Here is a 22739-nt window from a genome sequence, read left to right as displayed (position 1 = left end):
GTTTTATGATGTGACATTTTTGTCTGCAACCAAATCAAGCCAACAATTACCTAGCTGTCTGTAGATGGTTGATGCTCTCTGCCTCATTTCTCTCCCTCTTTCTCTCTGTGCTGCTCACCACCATGGGCGTGGTGGAATGTGAGGAATGGTATTGGGGCTGAAAGCTTTGACACCCTGCCTCTCTAAATGAGCGGTTATGTGATCTGTGCAGTCACCTGCAAGGACACTGCAACTCCACCCATGTCCACCGCGACCCGCTAAAAGCTGTATCATCTCTGCAGGGCTTCACAGTCATGAAAATGTGTGCCTCAAGGGTGTTTTTTTGATAGTTATGGAGATTTCAGAGAGACTTCATAAAGGGGCCCTAGTTGAACTCCTCAGAGAAAGAAAACTGAAGAAACCTTAAGGGTAGACTTTCGTGTGCACATTAAACACTGGAAAGGAAATGTCTAGACACTGACTAAAAAAGAAATTGATGCGAATGTGCTGCGAATGTGTGTGTGTGTAGTGGTTATTTTAATTTCTCAAACCTTTTGCATTCAGAGACCCATTTAACTGTAAATAAAATTCTACAGCTTCTACAGAGATTAGGCTCATCATTTAAATGTGCTATTTATTAGAGCCAAATGTTTTATGTCTAAACATTTCAGACACAGACCCCATTTTTAAGTTAAATTGTCATTAGATTAGAGTCTACAATATTTACAGGCATAATAATGTTAATAAGTGTGTGCTGTGATTTCCACCACATAAAAAAAATGCTTTAAATGCCCCTTACTAGGGTCCATGGATCATTTCACAAAGGTGCAATGTCAAGGGCTTAATTAATAACTCATTATTATTATCATCATCATTAACATCTTCAATAATAATAATAATACTGAATGATCTGACATTTTGCTATAAATTTCCTTTAAATACTCTCTACACAAGCTTTACTGTGCAGAATCCACAGAGATTAGCTTCCATACACACATTAAACCTAAAACACAGACATGGCAATGATGTTAACAGAAGTCTCCTCACCTCACAGATTGTGGACAGCTTCTCATCAGCATTTCGAACTGGGTGGTAGGTCAGTGTAGTGTAGGGGTAGTCCGTGGCAAAAGGATTCCAGCGTGATGTTACTGAGGGCTCTCGGAGTTTGTCCCAAAACACACGCAGTCCGTCGCCTTCTCTCCTGAAACGATAAAACACAAAAAGACAAATAAATACGTATTAAAATCATTTTATTTCACCCTTCGTAACCATCAGGGCAGTGTGAAAGTCTATCTCAGGCTGAGGAAGTGAAGTGATAGATGATGCAGTGTTAGCAGTAAATACTGCTGTCATAGTGTAATCGTTCCCTTTTCTCCTTCTCACCTCTACATGAACATGATATGGAGATATCTAGTGACCACGGTCGGAGCTACAGTCTTCTTGTGCTCCAAAGCTGGGGACACCATCCACTCTTTCTGTTCTACTTTATGCACATTTTTCTGTACTGTAGTCTTTAGCATTAGTGTCCTGTAATAGCTAATAACAATGCATAACAATGCACTGTGCCTTGTCCACAGGCTTTGCCTACATTTCTGGCTGCTGTAGCACTTCCTCAGTTCCTGAGTGCTTTAGAACAAATGTTTTATTCACACCACAGTTTTTACTTCTCAATTCTTCTCCCATCAAGTAGGTCCCACGATCTGCGTTCCTAAACCTTGAACCTGTTCCTTACAATGATCCAACATTGTCTGACAGCTCAAAGACTTGTGTGGCATATTATTACGGTTAGCATATCGTTATGGATATTATCAATTAGCCTGCAAATTTAACTTGATTTTGACTAAAGTGTAGCTCCTCTAGTTTAACCTCTACAGTTACAGGTTTTTTTTTATTATCTTGGTTTATGTGCTATACAGCATGATAGGCTACACTAAAAATGCTACAAGACTTGCACTCATGCAGCCAGTGTTTGAATCTGTATGTGCTTACTGCCTTGGAAGGGACCATCTCATAGATTCCAACTATAAATCATGCTTCAAACCCGTAATGCCAATGTTGACAAGACGTGCTCAGCTGGCAAATTTACATTCTGATTTAGAGTCAAATCTGGGCTCAGCCCCCTGGCTTAGTTGCAAACTCCCAGAGTTACTTTCTAGAGAAATCAAAATAAAATAAAATCACTTATGTAAGAGCTGTGACTAGCAGCCTGCAGGTTTGTATTTTCCAACAGAGCCCTTCTTATCACTCAGTGATCATTCAGAGGAAGAAAACATGCAATGTCTATAGCCGCATGTAGGAGGTTCTTCCAGGCTGTTATTAACCTTGAGCTGCCATTTTCCAGAGCTTGGGCTCCTTGGTGCTCCAGCTCAGCTCCCGCCAGCTCCATGCTGTGTGTGCTCCAGGCTAATGAGATGATTGATCATGTGCAGGTTGGGTTTGGTTGAATAGAGCACTGTTCCCAGATAAAAACTTGCAGGAAAGCCACATGGGCATGGAGAGAACATGCACAGATACTCCAGACAGTAACCTGAGCTCAGGACCTATCCAGGTAACCCGCAGCAATGTTACCCTCTCTAACACCAATCCCACTACTTGTACTACTACTATTCTTCTTCTTTTCATTATTATTACTATTATGATAACTGGTATCATCCATCACAATGGATGGCCCATGTTGAATCTCACCTAAACTGCAAGTCCTTTTTTATTTCATTTAATTTTGGCAGGACTACAGTATAATGTTTACAGTAAACATCAGTTTATCAGACACCATGCAAAATATCCAAGTGCACATCATTAGAAAGGCATCATCACGTTAGCCGCTCACCGAATCACACGCACTTGTGTTTTCAAATAGGTGAGCTTGACCTCTCGAACCCCTCTGCTCTCTTCCAACAAAGCTCACTCACTGCCAAAATCAGCACCATTCCTCTTTAGGGCACCTCCTTTATGCATGAGCCAATCTAATGTTTACTAAGCTTAAAGGCAATTCCCAGTGTTCATCAGATTTTCTTTCACTCCCCCTTCTTTTCTTTTTGCCATTTTAAGTAAATAGATTTTAATGAAACGCCCAGGGGCCATGTCTTTATTTTCCAGGCTGATGAAACCCCAGAAGACAAGTGTGTGCCTGGCAGCAAACACTGAGCTTTAAACCTGCTCCACATTCAGGCTTTGAAATGATCTTGGCACCCTTCCATTTTCACTAAGATCTTTCACAATGCTCTATTTACAGGCTGCCCATCAATCTCAGTCGGGGAGGCACTGATTTCCGTACATGGCTTTAGGATGCACTTCAAGATAGTTCACTGTGCTTATCTGACATGCTAATGCATTTCAAATGAGTGTCTTTCATATCCTTATTACAAATACAGAGAAGCAAATAATTAGACAGGACTGAGTATGATAGTAGAGAAGGCTTTCCTATGTCGCATTTAATCTATGCTGATGTTTGTATTTTCTGGATAAATAGTTGCTCAAGTGTATACGATTGATTCTTGTAACTGCCTATAGAAAAGAAATTCAGTGCATAAGTCACAATAATGTATGTATATTCATGGTGCACATTTATAATGCCTGGAAAATGAACAAAGTAATCAGAATAACAAGCACAAGTCAAAACCAGGAAGTATAAATGAGGACACAGAAAACGAGATAACAAAACCGAAGCAAAACAAAGATTACAACTGAAACAGATATTCTCTTTATTCTGCAAAGAATATACAGACGGAGAGCTAGACACAGGTGAACAAATTCAGGGATGCAGCCTATGAACAAAACAGAAATACGCTGCATTGTCTGCTGAGGTAAACCCTTTGCTACAGAACTAAAAATATCATTGTGTGAATACAGTCTGCTAGATGTTATTATGGCTATTGAGCCATGTTAAGAGCTGTGGACACACAGGGAAATTATGCTAATACAAAAAACATGCTGGTTTGTGGGACGACTTGAGAAAAAAAAATAACTTGGCATGTTTTAGGAAATACAGTGCATACATATACAGGACTTTTGTGTACCAATTCTATTATCATTTCTAAGTATGTCTTGACAGCTGTTATTGTGTGAGGGTCAATGCACATATTGTGTTCGTCTGGTATTTATTTTTCTTTGTCTTGGGTATTGTCTATTTACATCCTGTGTTTCCTCGGTGCAGCATGTGTACTATCCTGTTCTTTAGTTCCACATACCATCGTCACTTGTTTGTAGCAAAGCCTTGGTCCAAAGTCAATAAAAAAAAAGTGTTGTTCAGCTTTGCCCTGTGATTCATTTTTGGCTCAACTAACCAATAATTAGCAAGCAACTTCTCCAGAACACATTAACTTTCTCCTGAATTTGTGTGAAGTCATAACTGACTCTTACAGGAAGAGTCTAGACTTGCCTCTACCTTTACATAAAAAGCCCTCCTCATATGCAAATAAAGCCTTTTTTTCTAGTTATTCTTATCAAAATGAAAGTAGTCATGCTCTGACTACCGTAGTCAAAGTTGTCCTCCCACCCCTTACACCCCTTCTGGCATTAAGCATTACACCTCTGCTGTTTTGAGGAAACTGACGTTCCCTTCGGCTCCAACGCCGTGTTAGAGCTACAAAGCTTTGCGAGCGGCCGCAGGAGCCCTCTGCCTTTTTTTTTCTTTTCCAAGCAGATCGATAGACCCTTTCGGCTGCAGGGCTGTATCATCTCCTCCTTTTTAACCATCTCTCTTCTTCTTACCCTGTGTCTCCTTCCTCTCCCTGTCACATACTTTTTGCCCTTTTTCCACCCCAAGTCTGGGCTCATGTTTTAAACTGATGAGTGTAAGAGCTAGGTACCACATCTGTCTCAGCTTTCACTGTCAGATATTTCTCTATCTAAAGCCACAACACACACACACACACACACACACACACAGCATGCACCAAAACTCTCTCCAACTGTTATAATAATAATCATTAACATATTTTGTTAATATTTATTCCTCTTCCTCTCCATTATTATTATTATTATTATTATTATTATTATTATTGTTGTTGTTTTGTGTTTGTAATTGCGGTAAGCTCCTCAATATTCCAATGAGTGTGCAATATTTCATCTTTAATGCGAAATTTCCACAGATTTGGGCCCAGGCATCTGGTGTGACATCAATGTAACATGCATTCAGCCAAACCCTTGTTGACTGACATGCATCGAACTTGAAAATTTATTACATTTAAATTTTGCCAATATAAGTAGTTTTCTGGGGAAAAAAAGCACAAAATACTCAAAAATGTAAGAAAATGTAAGAAAATAAAATAAAATAATAATAATAAAAAAAATGTAAAAAGGTGCCGCAACATCAAGCATTTTTGGCCGCAGTCACAAAATCCTAGAGCGACTAAGATACTACAAGTGTTTGATACAGTAAGATACTTATAGATAGATATCTGCTATACACTGTACATCCCATGCAGTTCTATATTAAACAATTAAAATAGATTATAAATAATACATTTCTACAGAGGGTTAAATTATGTAGAAAATGAAAACAACAACAAAAAAAAAAAAGCCACTGATATTACGTCTGTAAGAGACTTAACCTAAAAAGCCACAGACGCATCTGACTCATCTCTGGGCTATAGTAAAATGTTTGCACTTAACAGCATTAACAACGGATCGGTTCATTTATTTCTCTCTCCTTCAATGATTCACAGCTTCTTTTGTTTTGAGTGTACACAGAAAGCGAGCACTGTGCCGGCTGATAAATCAGGACACACATGAAGACAGATTCGCTTTTCCAAATGCAGCGAGAGTGTGTTTGCTTTGGGAGGAGATCTGCATGCACCTTGTGTGTGTGTGTGCATGTGGCACACTGGTGCAGTGTGCCATAACCTGACCAGCGCAACACCATCCTGAACACACCTTAAGGGGGAGGATTTTCTCCTAAAGCAAACATATGGCTCTGGGCTATACACACACACACACACAAAACCTCACAGAAGCAGCAGCAGCAGTAGTCCTGTTGTTTACACTATGCTTTCAGAGCATGGACAATGTGTGTGTGTGAGAGAGACTCCACCCAGATGAGCTTGACCATGAAAAATGAAGAAAAGGTGAGGCACAAAGGCTGCACTTGGAGAAAGGGCCTTAAACAATAAGTGTACACTTGAAACAGGGGTGTAACCCGATGGGGGTAGGGGTTATACTTCCGGTGCCAAGGTTTGTTTTGTGTGTATACACGCAATGTGTGTATGCATGTGTGTGGATGTCGTCCTGCATACTCATGCAGAACCGTGCATGTGCTAAAAACGTGTTTGTCTAGTGAGAACTGCATGTCATTCTGATGTGTGCATGAGAGGGATATATGTGTGTGTGTGTGTGTGTGTGTGGAGAGATCTCCAGATGATTACAGGTAAGCTATCCGAATAGGGCCAGTTGAGACAAGTTGAGAGGGCTGGGCTGCAGTCGCCAATGCTCTTACACACTCACTGTTTATGGTACAAAGCTGAGCTTTCACTGATCACTACACACACACACACACTTTATATCTCACACCCATTCTGACTCTCCTACTCCATTATTCTAAAAGATTAACCAACACAAAAGGAAAAGTTGGCGGGAGTGATGTGGAAAAAAAGAAGGAAAAAAAATTCTTTACTGTATATGGATGAATTATGAGCTTCCACAAGACATGTACAGGACGCTTCATAAAATCATATATCAGAGGTCAAAATGTAAATGCTCCAGCTGTACAACAGAAGTAATGCTCATTTCATTGCCCTCCCTCCAGCATAAACACACACACATACACACACGGGCCCACATATCCCTGCGTATTTTTAACTAAGCTTCACCACAGCGTCTCCAAATTCCTGCAGTGGTTGAGTGCACTCTGTGAGGACGAGGACTAGTAAGTCAACACATTAGATAAATATCAGTGGCCCGTTCCAGCTGTCATGGCAAGTGGCTCACACAGCCAAGCGCACAAATCCCCCTGATTGCTCAATGCAGCTCCAGAGCCAGCTCACTCCCCGCCGTTACAGCATGCCGTACACGAGCCAGCGGCCCCGCACCACCGTCCGCACGTGTTAAAGAAAGCGGCAAGAGGACATCTTACAGAAGAGGAAGACAGGTGAAAGAATGGGAAAATGTAGTATGCGGGATATGAGTACATGTGCAGAGGGAAAAAAAAACAACCAAAATCCTAATTGAAATCACTTTGACATAAGACACACAATCATGAGAGTGTGAGAGATATTTCACACAGTTCACCATCACTGAGGGATTCGTATATTAATATGTTTTATATATTTATAAATATTCTTATTTGTGCTTTTATTGCGATGTGATTTTTCATTTGTTCTCTTCAACAATCTTTCTTTCATTCATTCATTTAGGGTTGCAGTTCCCAGAAACACTGGGTCCCTGGCAGAGGTGCATCCTGGATGGAATGGGGCGCACACACACACACACACACACACACACACTTATGCACGCATTTACATTTTGGAGCAATATGATATAGCCTGTCCATTTACAAACACATTTTTCTGGAGGTGGGAAGAAACTGGAGAACCCAGAGGAAACATGTAAAGACACAGGGCAAAAAAACCATGCAAAATTTCCTGTGAACAAATTTCTGAAAGCCAATGATATCATCGCACCACATACTGCAATGACCGTATCCAATATTTACACATACTGATATTAGAGTCGATTAAACTTTATTGTCATTGTGCAGAGTACAAATACAGGGCCAGTGAAATGCCGTAATATATTTCTTTAAAATGAACAGCCTTTAAATAATAATAATAATAAAAAAAATCTTCAGGCTATAAACAGATTGTGTAAGGGATCTGTTTTGAAATATGTGAAACTGGAACTTTCCCCTACAGTGTAACCTTTGCTAGCATGTTGACCCCTGTGCACAACACAGATGTACTTCAACACTGTGAAATGTATGACAAGCAGCTGCTTGCTGAAAAGAAGTGCTTAACAAATCCAAACACAAGAACGCTTAATCCCTGCCATTCCGAATCAGGAAGTCGACGCATTCAACACTGTGGGATCGTGCTTCGCTTTTGTTGCTTTTGCTTACGCTCCACCTCCACACTTTGTGTTTGAACAGTAAAGATTTACTGTATGGCTGGGAGAAATCTAAAAAAAAATTCAGGACAATGCCACAGACTGGTTAAGCAGCTGTGGACATCAAATCTATGATAATGTAAATGTATGTAAAGGGGGACTGGTGCTCAGCGTTCAGCTGGGTGGTGATAAAGGTAGTATAGATGGAAATGTGTGAAACATCTCCCTCTGCTGGTCACAAAGAGAATGACGACTGCCTGCGATTCAGACCCACTTAAACACCAAACATTAAAACTGTTCAAAACAGTTACAATCTAGCTGCTATGCTCTAATGTTTTATTATTATTATTATTAGTTAATCTAATTAATATCAGATCTATTACTTCAGCCTCATCCAAATAGTACAAGTTCAGAAATTAATTTTTAATCTTAATCCATTTGCCTCAAAAAGTAAAGTAAAAACTGATAAGGTCTGCTTTAGTACATTTACAGAATTTCTGTATCAAAAACACGCTGTATCTCCATGCTAGTACACTTGGGACTAATGCTAATTCAAGTGCTTTAGAATTAGCAAGCAGCTGTGGTGGTACCATCATTGGTCCATCTATTGCATTTTTTTACCTTGCGTGTCTTTTATCCATCTATACTAAAGCTATATCAGCATATACATTATTTTAAAGGTACACTATATTCACATTTCAAGGTGCAAGATACATACGAATGCTACAAAAGATATAGCAGCACTCCAGCTGCAAGAGAGTATGCTGGTACTAAAGGATAAATCTATAAGCCCATGGTTTTTAAACTCAGCTTCAAGACTCATGAAGCACAGCCGTGTCTTATATTTAATTTTTTATGTATTTATTTTTTCAGTCATGGGAAACTCACCACTCACCTTTATCAGTTATTATATTTATTATTGAGTTACTATAGTTATTTTCCTGTTTGACTGGTCATTTGAATGGGTTTAATCCAAGCTTCAATAACTCCAAAACAAGCTAGCATGTCATTAACAATTATCTAATTACAAGTTAATGGGGTTCTATGAGTTTAACTATGTGGAATTATACCTCCACAGCTCTTATGCACAGCAACAATATTATTTTACACATTTAAAAATATGAAGCTGATACACTATATTGCCAAAAGTTTTGGAACGTCTGCCTTTACATGCACATGAATTTAATATGGAGTTGGCGCGCCCTTTGCATCTTTAACAGCTTCAACTCCTATAGGAAGGCTTTCCACAAGGTTTAGGAGTGTGTTTATGGGAATTTTTGACCATTTGTCTAATTCATCCAACGGGTTTTGGTCATCAGGTTCAGGGCAGGCCAGTCAAGTTCCTCCACACCAAACTCTCTCATCCATGTCTTTATGGACCTTGCTTGTGCACTGGTGTGCAGTCATGTTGGAACAGGAAGGGGTCATCCCCAAACTGTTCCCACAGACTTGGGAGCATGAAATTGTCCAAAATGTCTTAATATGCTGAAGCATTAAGAGTTCCTTTCACTGGAACTAAGGGGCCGAGCCCAACCCCTGAGAAACTACACCTGAATTCAGTGATTTGGAGGGATGTCCCAAAACTTTTGGCAATATAGTGTAGTTTATCAATTTATGTGCGTAAATGAAATCTGTACTGAGGGTGGTACAGAAAAAAAAATTAAAGGAGTCCTTGCTGGCAAAGGTTTTGGTACCCCTGCTATAACCAAATGTTTTAGCAAAAATATAACATTAAATCTCAGAGACTAAAAAGAAACTTTTTGTAGGAGCTTTTAATAACCATAATGACATACTTTTGATAAAGAAATTGATCTACATTAAAAAGTAGCTAATCAAATCAAAATAGTTCTTGAACACACCCTATGCACTCCTTTCCCAAATAAGGAAGCTTGGCAAAGGTTAGATTTTTAGGTTAAAGGTGGTGGCACATTGTAGCAGGTTCAGACCTTTAAATTAAGTCTTTTTTCTAATGTGTGTAGCTGAGTCAGTTACCCAACAGGTTCAATCCAAATTCCATGTTATTTTTTCCCACCATTGTGTCGCTAAACAAGCAAACTAAAGGTTAATAGTTGCCACTGGAGTCATATTATAAATCATTTATAAGCACTTTTTAAACAGCTGAAGCATATCAAACTGTAATGGTCAAAGGTGTAATACACAAGATAATGAGACAGACTGTTATATTACAGCATGCAAGGCATCACAAGGCCTGATGACAGGCATTTCATTCATCTGCATTTAAAAATGAGAGGGAAAAAAAAAAGAAATATACAAAACATCTTTCCGCAAAGCATCCCTCTGAATGTTGCATGTACAGTTGGAAATCATCACAACAAGCTGTCCTTGTCAGGAATAAAAGAAGACGCGAGTGATGTGCAGTGTAACTGAGTAATTACCTTGTCTAGACAGCTAGAGAGAAAAGCGCATTAAAAAGAAACACACACATCTTCAGCTCCCGCAACTTAGCCACACTCGACTCTCTCTACCTCACACTGGCACAGAAAATGTTTTCTTAGAAACAACAAGGCTCACACCAAACCACAAGGAACTGTTTCTCCAGCTTATCAAAATGGCTCCAGGGCCTTGAAAGATTTGTAGCAAAGTCTCCAGTAGAAACCAAAAGCCACACAATGACTAGGGCATGATGGAGGTGTAACCCCAACTCAACCACACCGCTTTGCAGTAAACAAATAACATTATGAACTGTAGCGTTATGTTATTCCTTTCAGCTGCTTTAGTCACTCAAGAGTGGGTCTGCCTCTGTGAGTCATGGAAGAGCTTGTCATGCTTTGACAAGAAGAGAAGGAGCAAGAGCATAACTTCTATAACCTTTTTTTTTTTTTTTTTTTTTTTTTAAGAAACCCTCCTTCCCAAAATGCCGGAAAATGATTCACGGTCACCCAACCCTTTGTGGGCTGTGATACAGTGAACATTCAGACTCAGGACCCCCCCCCCCCCCCCCATTTCTCTCTGTCTCTCTTACACACACGCACACACACACAAAACCGCTCCCTATAAAACTATGCATGCCGGCTTCGTTATTAAACTCTACCTTAAAATGAGTCAATCATTAAATAAAACATTTAATGGCCCAAAGCTATACAAATGATTCATTGCTCTGCACCACAAAATTCAAACAGGGGCACATCAGGCTGGGTTAGAAACCAAAAAAAAGAAAAAGAAGCTGTATGCATTAACTGAAAAAGAATACATTTACAGTAAACAGATGTATTGTTATTAGTTTTTTTAAAGAAATAGCCAGATGCCAGAAAAGTTCACAAGGCATCTGGTTGAGATTAAAGGTATGCATCAAGACTGGGATCCTGCGAGCCATAACAAAAAAAAGTCATAAGCATAAGCAGAACATATTTACTTTCATGCGGGCGTGAGTAAATCAGATATGAAACTTGTGGAACAAAGAAAGACCACGTTCATTACCGTTACCATGAACATGAACAGCTTTCATTCATCCATTCTTTATCTAGCTAGTCAGGGTGGTAGTGGATTCATATCTAATTAAAGAAAAAAAGAACACTTCGCAAAAAAAAACAAAAAAAAAACCAAACAGAAAACAACAACAAAAAAAAAAAAAACTAGATGTAGATATTTGGAGCATATACTTGAACTATATACTAGGAACACCTAATTCAATTTAATTCCCCAATCAGCCAATCAGGTGGCAGCAGTGTAGTGTAGGAAATCAGGTCAAAAGCATAGGATAACAGTCACATGATACCTCAGAATGAGGAAAATCTATCTATCTATCTATCTATCTATCTATCTATCTATCTATCTATCTATCTATCTATCTATCTATCTATCTATCTATCTATCTATCTATCTATCTATCTATCTATCTATCTATCTATCTATCTATCTATCTATCTATCCTATTTTTTAAACTTATTAGAGTTTTAGACTATTCTCCCATCACCTAGTGAACCAGAATTAGGATGAATGCGTTGATAGAGTTCATCTGTAGCTTTCTTGCCCCAACATCCACATAACCATCATCACACGTTCCCTCATTCTGATATGTGATGTGAACATTAACTAAAGCTCATATTAAAGTGAATATATTGTAGACAGACAGACAGATAGACAGATAGATAGATAGATAGATAGATAGATAGATAGATAGATAGATAGATAGATAGATAGATAGATAGATAGATAGATAGATAGATAGATAAAATATCTCCTGTAGATACAGATTACAGATTCAAAAACAGTACCTGGAATTTTCTGTATTATCGCTAAGCGGAGCTAATGGTCCAGTATAATATCAATGAGTTATGATTACTGACATGATTGATCAGAGCAGAACTGAGGATTTATCAGGTCACTCTGATTGGTTAGCTGTGAATTGTAGAGGTGGGAGTGTACAGATCATTACATGTGATTTGTGTGAATTTGGAGTATTGATTGTAGACCTCTCTGCCAGTCGCATCCTTAAAGATTATAGAGAAAAGTATCAGGTATTTGTCATTGGTCAGTGCGCTCCTGTTTAGAAGAGGCTGTGGGAATGTATCACAACTTCAGACATGTGTCAAATGTGCACTTTGAACTTTTCGAAACATCTCGCACCAATCGCTAATATTTTTGCAGTAACAGAAAGCACATGTCACTGAATTGCATCAATTTTCATACATTTTATAATCTTGAACATCAGCCAAGGTCAAAACCTAATATGTATATATATATTTAAACCATGACCTAATAGCTCCACCTCTTTTTAGTTCCTGTGGTGTGAAACACATTGCACTTAAAATATGTGAAATATACAGTGGTGCTTTAAGGTTTGTGAACCCTTTGGAATTGTCTATATTTCTGCATAAATATGACCTAAAACATTAAAATAATGTCAGATTGTCAGACAGAGAACCCAATTAAACAAACGAGACAAGACTATTATACTTGTTCACACCACATACTGCAAGCGAAGGTTCATACACTCTGGCCACTCACAGATATATAATATTGGATTATTTTCATAATTAAACGAATGAACAAGTATAATATTTTTGTGTTGTATGTCTTATTTGGTTTCACACTTTGTCAACTTTTCTGGACTTTTGTGAAAATCTGATTATGTGTCAAGTCATATTTATGAAGAATGGAAAATTCAAAATGGAAAAGGAAACCAACAAACAGTAAATGAAAGAGCTGAAAAGATATGAGAAATAAAAGGTAAGAAAGAAGGGAAGGAGGATAAACGAGTGACTGCCTTGGCTTTTCTTCCTTGCAGCACCATAGATTGGTTTTCATTGCTGATTTTATTTATAATTGAATGTAATATGTGAGGATAAAGGCCCTCTAGTATCACCTATCTCTCCTAAGCGCTTTATGCTGCATTACACTTTATTCATTGAATTAGCTTTACTTGAGTTGGCGTCCCTTGAGCCTGCTTTAAAAAAAAAAATTCCCATGAAAGGCTTACATTAATTTCTGCAACTAATCACATGCACTAGAGCGTGGCTGTGTATTCTCCACACTTCTCCCTTATAACATCCCTCCTTAATCATTTCCACACAATTCCCCGGCAGAAATAAAAGAAGAAACAACATTTACCTCCTTATACTTTGCTGTCAATGTTTAATGAAATAAGCCATTTTAAATGTAGTAGATTCACTGCGATATGCTTGATCTCTGGATTTTTTTTTTTAGACATATACCATATACCATGTAGATCTTTTTCCAAAAGCATTGTTATATTGATTGGTATTAGCTAAACCACAGGCGTTAACTAAAATGGTAAAGTACTAGCTATTTCTAGCTATCAATTTAACTGGAAAAATGCATGCCTGAATCTTGATAAAACAGCAGATTTTGTGTAATAAAAATAAACAAATTAAAAGAACGCTGTGCAAAGTGATATCAATCAAGATACTAAGAAAGAAACTGAAGAAGTCTGGCTTCAAGATGGCCCTTATTACAACGGCGTATTGCTATACAAATACTTTTGTTTATTTTTTACAGATAACGCACGTGACAACATGGTCTCAGGCTAGCATGTGTTAGAACAGATATGCAGATTGCAAGTTACTTTGTTATTTAAAGACACTGGCTTACGAGCCAAGTGGGATTTTATTATCATTCCTCCATATATAACTTGTAAACAATGGAATGAAATGTTACATAGGAGTGCATATAGTGCAAATACAAGTGCAAATACTGGATAGGACCACATGAGCTGAACAAAGCCGTGTGGTCGTGTAATAACAGATGACTGGAAACTAGTCAAATCCAATTAAACGTTGAGGTTTTGCCCATTCTATTTCTTTAAGTTGTGCTGCATGCTTCTTCCTGGCATGGTTTTTCATTCATTCATTCATTCATTCATTCATCCATCCATCCATCCATTTTTTCATCCATTCATGTATTCATTTGTTCGTTTATTCATCTCATGATGTTACTGACACTAGGTAGGAGGTGGGAATAAAAACCAAAGAAATAGAGACCTGTCCACCACAGACCACCACACACACACACACACAGACACACAAACACACACACACACACACATACCAAGTGACCAATCCATCTACCTGCATCTACCTTTTTTTGGGAGGTGAGAAGAATCCAGAGAACCCAAAAGAAACCTATGTAAATACATGAGAACATACAACTCTCCACACAGACAGTAACCTGATCTCAGGATTGAACCAGAAGCTGTGAGGAAGCAACACTACCTAACCTCTTCCACTCTGCAACACTCTTAATACCACTAGTGTATATGATTTATGCTACTGTCTGGCAAAAATTCTACCTCTTGTAGTGAGGATGGGAAAATGGAAGAAGTCCAGAATCAAAGCAGCGGCATTGAGTGTATTTCAAAATCAACATGGTTCATCTTTCTTTCTAAAGAAGTGAAAAAAAACAAACAAACAGTGAAACATAACCAGTGATTAATATCATGTTCTTCAACACTCAATAAAGTACTCAAGACACAAACTAGCAATACTTTAAATAGCCAGATTCAGTGCAAGGACACAAACTGTTGAATGAAGCTGTCGGTTTCTGCCAGTCATATGGCTTACAGTAATCAACAAAGTATTACTGAATAATCCACTGAAGTATGTTTAGTAGAGCAGGACAGTTCATTTGTTTCCAGAAAGCCCTCTCCATCTGTGCCACTGTGTTACCCTCAAATCACCTTTGCACACGGTGCACTTCCCAAAACACAGCTAGAAACACAGCCCCAGTTTACTTTAGGATCAGGTGCAAAAGGTGAGTAGAAGTTTATCAAATATCCAAGAGCAAAAAGAGTGCAAAAAAGAGGTGTTGGAGCTTCTGTTTGTATAAGTGCTTGAACAAGACCAGATGTGCTTTGTGCAGAATGTGTTACTGTACTAGTGCTTATCTAGCTTAGGTGTGTAAATATGGCAAGCTCTGAACCAACAAGAGAATTGGCTGCTATGGCTGCTGTGATGCACAAATTAGTTAATGCTTTAATCCTCTCAGGAAGAATGAAATGCTCAAAAACAAAGCCAGTGAATTTGACTCTTATATCAGTGACCCCCTAGTCTCACATAGCCAGATCTTACAGCAGAAGGTCTGGACTCCACAGCAGCTTTTATTGGCATCTGATTGAAATGTAAAGCATCCAATCACAGTTAATTTTGTTCAGCGTCACGTTTAGAGGTGTGAAAATGTAAAGTTGATGTCCCTACAAAAACAGACCGGCATGTAACTATAGACTGTTCATTTAAGTAAAATGAATGAAATGAATGCAAATGAATGTCTATTTTGAACATCCAGCCATTAGCTAATCCTCATTGCACTCATTGTCACAGTAGTAATCATGATGGATTCGTTCTTCTCGGAGGGAAGTAAAGCATAATAACGGCTTTGTTTCCAGAGGGACCGTTAAAAAAAATGTGCCACATGCACCTCCAGGAAGTCCTCTAGAATCCAACCAATCAGACGACGAACTTGTATCATATGCATTAGACTTTTAGCCAGCGGTTCTTGGGTATGACGTCTGTATCTGACCTGAGATTAGTGACCCTCTAACCTTTACTGCTCTAAAAAGAATAAACAATCACAGCAAGACTGGATCCTTGTAATCCTACCATACTATACATGTGTAGACCTCCATTACAGCATTCACTCACACATATGTCTATGTTAAAAATATTAATATATTATTGTTATTACCAGGGGTGTGTTACCAGGTGTACAAGACAGTGGTGAGACCGGCCATGCTGTATGGTTTAGAGACTGAGGAAGAGACAGGAGTCAGAGCTGGAGGTAGCAGAGCTGAAGATGTTGAGGTTCTCTTTGGGAGTGACATGGTTGGACAGGATTAGGAACAAGTACATCAGAGGGACAGCTCATGTTGGACGTTTGGGGGACAAAGTTAGGGAGGCCAGATTAAGATGGTTTGGACATGTTCAGAGGAGGGAGAGTGAGGTAGGAGAATGTTGGACATGGAGCTGCCAGGAAGGAGGCAAAGAGGAAGGCCAAAGAGGAGGTATATGGATGTAATAAATGAGGATGTGAAGCTAGTGGGTGCAAGTGTTGAGGATGCAGAAGATAGGGATAGGTGGATTGTGATGATTCGCTGTGGTGACCCCTGAAGGGAAAAGCCGAAAGAAGAAGAAGAAGACCAGGGCTAGCTGGTATACAGTAAATGAGCTAGCAGGGCTTCAGACAAATAAATAAATCATAAATAATTAACAATAATGTTACATTCCCATCAATACTGTCATCAAAAGTGGTGGAGATGTCATGTTTTCAGGTTACTAGGGCAGCTGTCTGTCCATCCATCCAAGATTCTTGTTAGGGCAATATGACAGGAACGAGCAGCAGAACGTTTATAGAATTTATTTGGAAATTATCAGATAAACTGGGTCAGGATCATACCAAGGCCACAAGTCTGAAATAGTCTTGCAACTATGCACCAGAGGTATTGGTGGTTCATGCATCCCCATCAAAGCTTTTGCCATTGAGTTATTCTTGTTTACTTTTGTGGAACCAAGAATAATAACACCACCACCGATCATAATAAAATAAATGATAAAGCAGATGTTTCAGGTGTTTTCGTCCTAGCCAAGACTGTAGAATCATGTAGCACATTATTAGCTCTAATTTTTTTAAGCCGGCTACGCTAACACATCCATTACATGTCATTAGGTGTAATTAAGAAGGTGCATGTGAGAGACAAAAGCAAGTGTAAGAAATAGAAACAAAGTGAATTACCTACTTGATCATTCAGTTCTTAATTATTTTTGAAGAAGAGACTATGTATAAATTGTACATTGTGTTACACAAATGGATAAACAACAGAATCTACAGCATAGATTGCTATAAGAGGGAAACATGGTATGATTGTTGACCAACAACAACAAAAAAAACGTGAATGTTAGGAATTAGGAATGGGGCTTACTGTGTCCCCCTGTGTTTTATCACTATATGATGGGACTCTAAGCTTAAAGCTTCAACCATAATGGGATCCTAATACTAACAATGAGATAGTGATCAACATGATGGGGGGAAGAAGAAGAAGAAGCTACATTACAATCTGGGGAAGATACTCACGTGAGGAGGGAGCGAGGAGGGAAAGTAAAAGCACCCTCGCTGATCCGGTCAATAAGATTAAGTGGAATTCTCTGGATCTGCTCGCAGTTTAGCATGATGAAATCGTATTTGCAGATGAGGAGAGACCTCTCCGTGATCAACACCAATCGCTCTTTTTCGTTGTTCCAGTGATCGATCCTGGAGAACAGAGAAACTTATTGAATATATATTCAAGCTAAAAAAACACCCTCTTGAGTACTTTCTTTAGTAATGTATTGTGATGATCTTTACTGGTCTACATTCACACATCCAAAATTCATCATCACAATATGAAGACAATGAGGGGAAAAAAAAACAATGCTGGAAATGAAATTAAAGAATGACAGATTAGGGATAAAGGTGTGAGTGACAGCACAGGGAGAATGAAAGCGTGTGACAGATGAGTACTGTTTCAATCTATTCAGCTTTCCGGGATTACTGAGCATATATTTGCTGAACACATCTTTAGGGAACTTCGGAACAGATTCAGTGCAAACACGGTAATTACATCTCAAACTGTGATACAAAGAAGACTAAGCCACTGCACATCAAGTCTGACTAAAATACACAGCTGAAAACAATGTTATCATAGGAAAGTACATAAATGGCCATGGTGTGGTTCTTAGAAATTAGGAACATCTAGCATCATGGGTTTTCCCTCAGGAATAGTAACATGACTGCTCAAGAGGTTTACATGAAATTGTAATTCTGCAGTCAGGATGGTGTATTCTGACAGTAAGTTATTTTGAGGTAAGACAAATATACAAAAACCTCTCAATTATGTACATACTCTAAAAGCTTCAATATTTCATGAAATGCCTTCAGGAAAACCTCATCAAATATGTATGTTGCATTTTTAGTTCCCTGATGTTATACTGAACACAAAAGTAAAAGAGTTCAGAAGATGAATCACTGATACATAAACCCTGGACCTGAATTAACTTTTTGAAACAAAGACAAATCCAGAAGATTAAAAAAAAACTTGCAAACTAGTGTGTTCTTGCCTCATTTCCTCGCTGTTGCAGGTATGTATATGAACCAGAGAAGGGACTGATTAAATGTTAAATGAAGAGAAGAGAAATGTTAAAGCTGTTTTCAAGTTTTTTATTGGGGTGTGCGTGACTTTAAATGATGTCAGTGACTCCTTATAGATCAGATTGAATGGACAATGAGAGGAAGAAAAACATCTGAGTCTCTTATTTGGCACCAGAGTCTAAACCCCACACCAAAGGACACTTCGTGCACATGAGTCACATAGGAAAGTCATGAGGAAATCCAATGTTTAAATCCAGTGACAACCAGGAATCAGCTGATGGGCCCTTTTTCCAGTTTCTCAACCTTCAACTGCTCATCTCTATCCTCAGTTTGAATCCTTCCCATTTGTTTGACAAGTGAACAAATATAATCACAATAAATCAATCCTATGTCAATCAGAGTGAGCTTATGTATGTGAAAGAGGGCAGTTAGCACTTTCCTCCAAGTGTGTTCAGCTGTATGATAGCTTGCATCGTTCATCCTCCTTGGCTGGAAGCTATCGTGTGATGGGACAGCTAGATAGTGGTGCTAGGTCATGCTTGATCTTGATACTATCCTGGCAATACTGGATGCAAGGCAGGAGAATTCACCCTGGATGGGCCGCCAGTCCATTACAGGGCAGCAATCACAAAATCACACTGTTAAAAAGCCAAGCTATCTACTTCACATTTTTGGTCAGTGGGAATAAACCTGAGAACCCTGTGGAAATCCACATGGACATAGGAAGAGTATGTGAAACTCTACACAGACAATAACCAGAGCTCAAGATAGAATCTGTGAACCTGAAGTGAGGTTTCTCAAAACCATCTGTGCCAACATGTCACTCAATTTCCTCAGATATTAATATAATATAATATATTTTATTTACTGTTTTTGAGGAAATTACTCTGAGCCATATCAAATGATATCTCCTAATGACATACAAACAATATCCCCTAATGGCATACAAACGATATTCCCTAATAGCAGTGGACTCTTTCAGCAGCATAATGCCCCCTGCTACACTGCTAAAACTGTTCAGGAATGATTTGAGGAACATGACAGTGAACATGAGTTCAAGGTGTTGACTTGGCCTGCAAATTTCCCCAGATCTCAATCTGATCAAGCATCCCACATGTGCTGGACAGACAAGTTGCCACTTGGTGCCAGACACAGCACACCTTCAGAGGTCTTCTGGAGTCCATGCCTCAATGGGCCGGAGCTGTTTTGTAGGCACAAAGGAGGCCTACACACTATTAGGCAGGTAGTTTTAATGTTATGGCTGATGTTACGGTGTGTGTGTGTGAGTGTGTAACTATTGGGCTGGGAAAAATGCAATATATTATTCATTCTCATCTGGTAAGCTCTTAAAAGAATTTCCTGAAAGCTTGTGTCCACTGATAGAAGCTGACATCCGCCTGCACATTTAGCAAACCCTCCCTCAGCAGCTCTGGTTTACTGTCTATTTCACTTTAATAATTTCCTGCATATCTGCATTATGTACAGAAACGCATGACGGAATAAGGAAATGTCAGATGCAACCCTGCAGTTTGGGAATTTGTGTAAGATGGGTTCTATAATACTGCTTGCGAGTGTGTTAGTTCTGCACTGTTGCCACATTATATGACACATTACTCTGTGTGTGGGCTTGGAGAAATGTGTCAGAGGTTATTGGGTAAAAGGAAAGCTTTAGCTCTAAAGTGTTCAGAATGATTTGTTTACCATTTACATACAGGCTTCCTCCTTGTCACACAGTAACTTGCACAAGCTTAAAAAGATGATGCAATCGTTATATCTGGAGTTGCAAGAATAACATTCTCTAAGGTAAACTGAGCGGTTTATAGTCATAAAGTTTATACTTCCTGTAGTTCACTTAGACCGTACCATTCTTAGGTAGATTTTCCAGTGGAGGCGTCATCAAACTAACCTCACAAAAGGGTTTCTAGTTAACACACATAAAATGCTCAACAGGAAGTTCTTTACAAAACAATTAATGTGGTTTTTCTTATGGGAAGTTCACTGCAAACGAATGTGCAAATATTATTTTGAAGAACAACAGCAGGTAAACTTTTAACTAGCACTAGCAATACCATGCTGCAAAAAGCATACTCATGATCTACACACTAAAATTCCAATCAGTGTAGCGATTATATCAGGGTATGATGGCATATAAACTGACCATAGAGTATACAGTAATCATATTTTATGACGTCTGGTTTTGATTGTTTTACTCATAATAACAAAGGAAGAACATACTCAACCAGCAGCCAAACGCTCAGGACAGGACCGTCCACCTTCTGGTCTACCAGTGATTTGATGTCGTTAATCGCACTGTCCAGAGTCCCAGGCTAAAGCAAAAACAAAGATGATCAGTCAATGAGGTTAGAGGGTCAACTCAGCGATTAAGACCATGCAGGTCTGTTCACTGTTAATGCTTATAATATTTCATGAAAATACGGATTTTCTATGTTTCTATGTTTTCAAAACATTATAGTAGGATAAACACAAATTAACTCACACTTCATGCATAAATAATTGAATTTTAGATTTCATATTTCAAATAAATAATCAAAGCTCATTATACAGGAAATTACACTCATGCAATTAAGTATGTCTGTTGATAAACATTTTGGGGATTGATGCACCACTTTTTTGTCTGCATAACTGTGTGTTTTTGTGCCTTTATCAAATACACTGAACAGAAATTTGGGCCTTGTTAAACATGAAATCACAGAGTGCCTTTTTCACTTCAGACAGTTCTGTTACTGTGACAAGGCTGTGAACAACGTCCGGGTTAGTTGCCAGGCAAACAGCATTTGATAACCAAATGCTGCAAGGTCGGTGTAGAGAAACACCAGGTAGCTCGATGTGGGTGGGTGTGTGTGTGTGTGTGTGTGTGTGAGTACTTTGGACTTACGTGCACATGTGATTAACTATATTTACTATGGGTGGGTAGATGATCACTTCATTGTTAGGCCTGAGTAAACTTTAACTAACAACATAACACACACATCAAGCCTTACTTTATCGATCACTTGCAAAAACTGCACAGTTGGAGATTTTATCTAATAAACAAGATCCTTTCATTACCCGAAGGACAAAGAATCTCTTGAGCTTGAACTGGTTCAATGCTGAGGTCCACTTCTGTCCTGGCGGTGCATTTGCTGCATCTGCATTGGCGGCGGTGCTGGTGTGGTTGCTGCTAGAAGCAGGTGGCGATGCCTTCTCTGCAGTCTCAGTGCTCTGAGTGACAGCTGAAGATGGGGCACTGGGGCTGGACTGAAGGACCTCGGGCACTGGGTTAGGTGTATCAGCTTCATGCTGCTCAAGCTGCACGGATTTAAAGGACTCTTCGTCTCTTTCTGACATTGTGCTGCTTATTTACCCAGGAGAGTCTGACGATCTGAAAAAAAAAGAAAGAAACTGGTATTGAAGTAGACAGACAAACAGACACAAAGAGACAGAACGAAAGACAGACACAGAGACAAACAGAAAGACGGACAGACAGCGACATAAAAGACAAACATACACAGAAACACAGGCCCGCCCACCCACACCCACCCACACCCACCCACACACACACACACACACACACACACAAGAACACACACAAGAACACAAGCAGCAAGTTTGATATCAGACAGGCTCCAGTTGTATCATTTACTTTTCAGCTGCCGACTTTATTTTTTTTATAATCATTTATCATTTTTCTTTAACGTTTTAGTCATTTTATTTAAATATCACATTTCTTACAGAAACAGTTGCAATTAGAATCGTATAAACCATGCAAAAGTTTTTAGAACTTCTGCACCAAGAACCCTATGAATTAAATAAATGAAAGCAATTAAGAGATTTTATATTCAAAGTTTTAACTAAAATAAAATGAAAGCAAATCTTCTTCCGCGCACCAACACACACCACACACTCTCTCTTTCTCTCTCTCTCTCTGGGGTGATCTGCACACGCTTTAACTTATATCTAGAACTAAAATCGGTTCTGGGAAGTCTTTAAATAAAAGTCATAAAAAAGTGGACTCTTACCGGACACTGGTGCGAGAAGTTTTATCGCTAAAAACACCGGATATGTTTATACAATAACAGGTGCACGAGATTCCTCTTCCTTCTTCCGGAATGTTTAAGCAGTGGGCG

The 22739-nt window shown here is 38.9% G+C and overlaps 1 protein-coding gene and 1 long non-coding RNA gene across 2 annotated transcripts in view; one reads left to right on the top strand and one right to left on the bottom strand.

Annotated features, from left to right (window-relative positions):
- The window catches only part of LOC131361860 (uncharacterized), a 27041-nt gene extending 19319 nt beyond the window's left edge, over positions 1–7722 (top strand). The window contains exon 3 of the long non-coding RNA XR_009206108.1: positions 7329–7722. This is a non-coding gene — a long non-coding RNA (uncharacterized LOC131361860). The remainder of the gene's footprint in view (positions 1–7328) is intronic.
- Positions 1–22739, bottom strand: part of tprg1 (tumor protein p63 regulated 1) — a 24105-nt gene extending 1366 nt beyond the window's left edge. Inside the window, exons 1-5 of the mRNA XM_058403460.1 lie at positions 22632–22739; positions 21682–21994; positions 20848–20939; positions 17560–17736; positions 1027–1180 (exon numbers count right to left, since the gene is read on the bottom strand). Of these exons, the coding sequence (XP_058259443.1) occupies positions 1027–1180; positions 17560–17736; positions 20848–20939; positions 21682–21960 (702 nt within the window). The 5' untranslated portion in view covers positions 21961–21994; positions 22632–22739. The remainder of the gene's footprint in view (positions 1–1026; positions 1181–17559; positions 17737–20847; positions 20940–21681; positions 21995–22631) is intronic.

This window comes from Hemibagrus wyckioides, linkage group LG11 (assembly GCF_019097595.1).
Source record: "Hemibagrus wyckioides isolate EC202008001 linkage group LG11, SWU_Hwy_1.0, whole genome shotgun sequence".
Classification (NCBI taxonomy): Eukaryota; Metazoa; Chordata; class Actinopteri; order Siluriformes; family Bagridae; genus Hemibagrus; species Hemibagrus wyckioides.
This window is presented reverse-complemented; position numbering and strand designations above follow the sequence as displayed.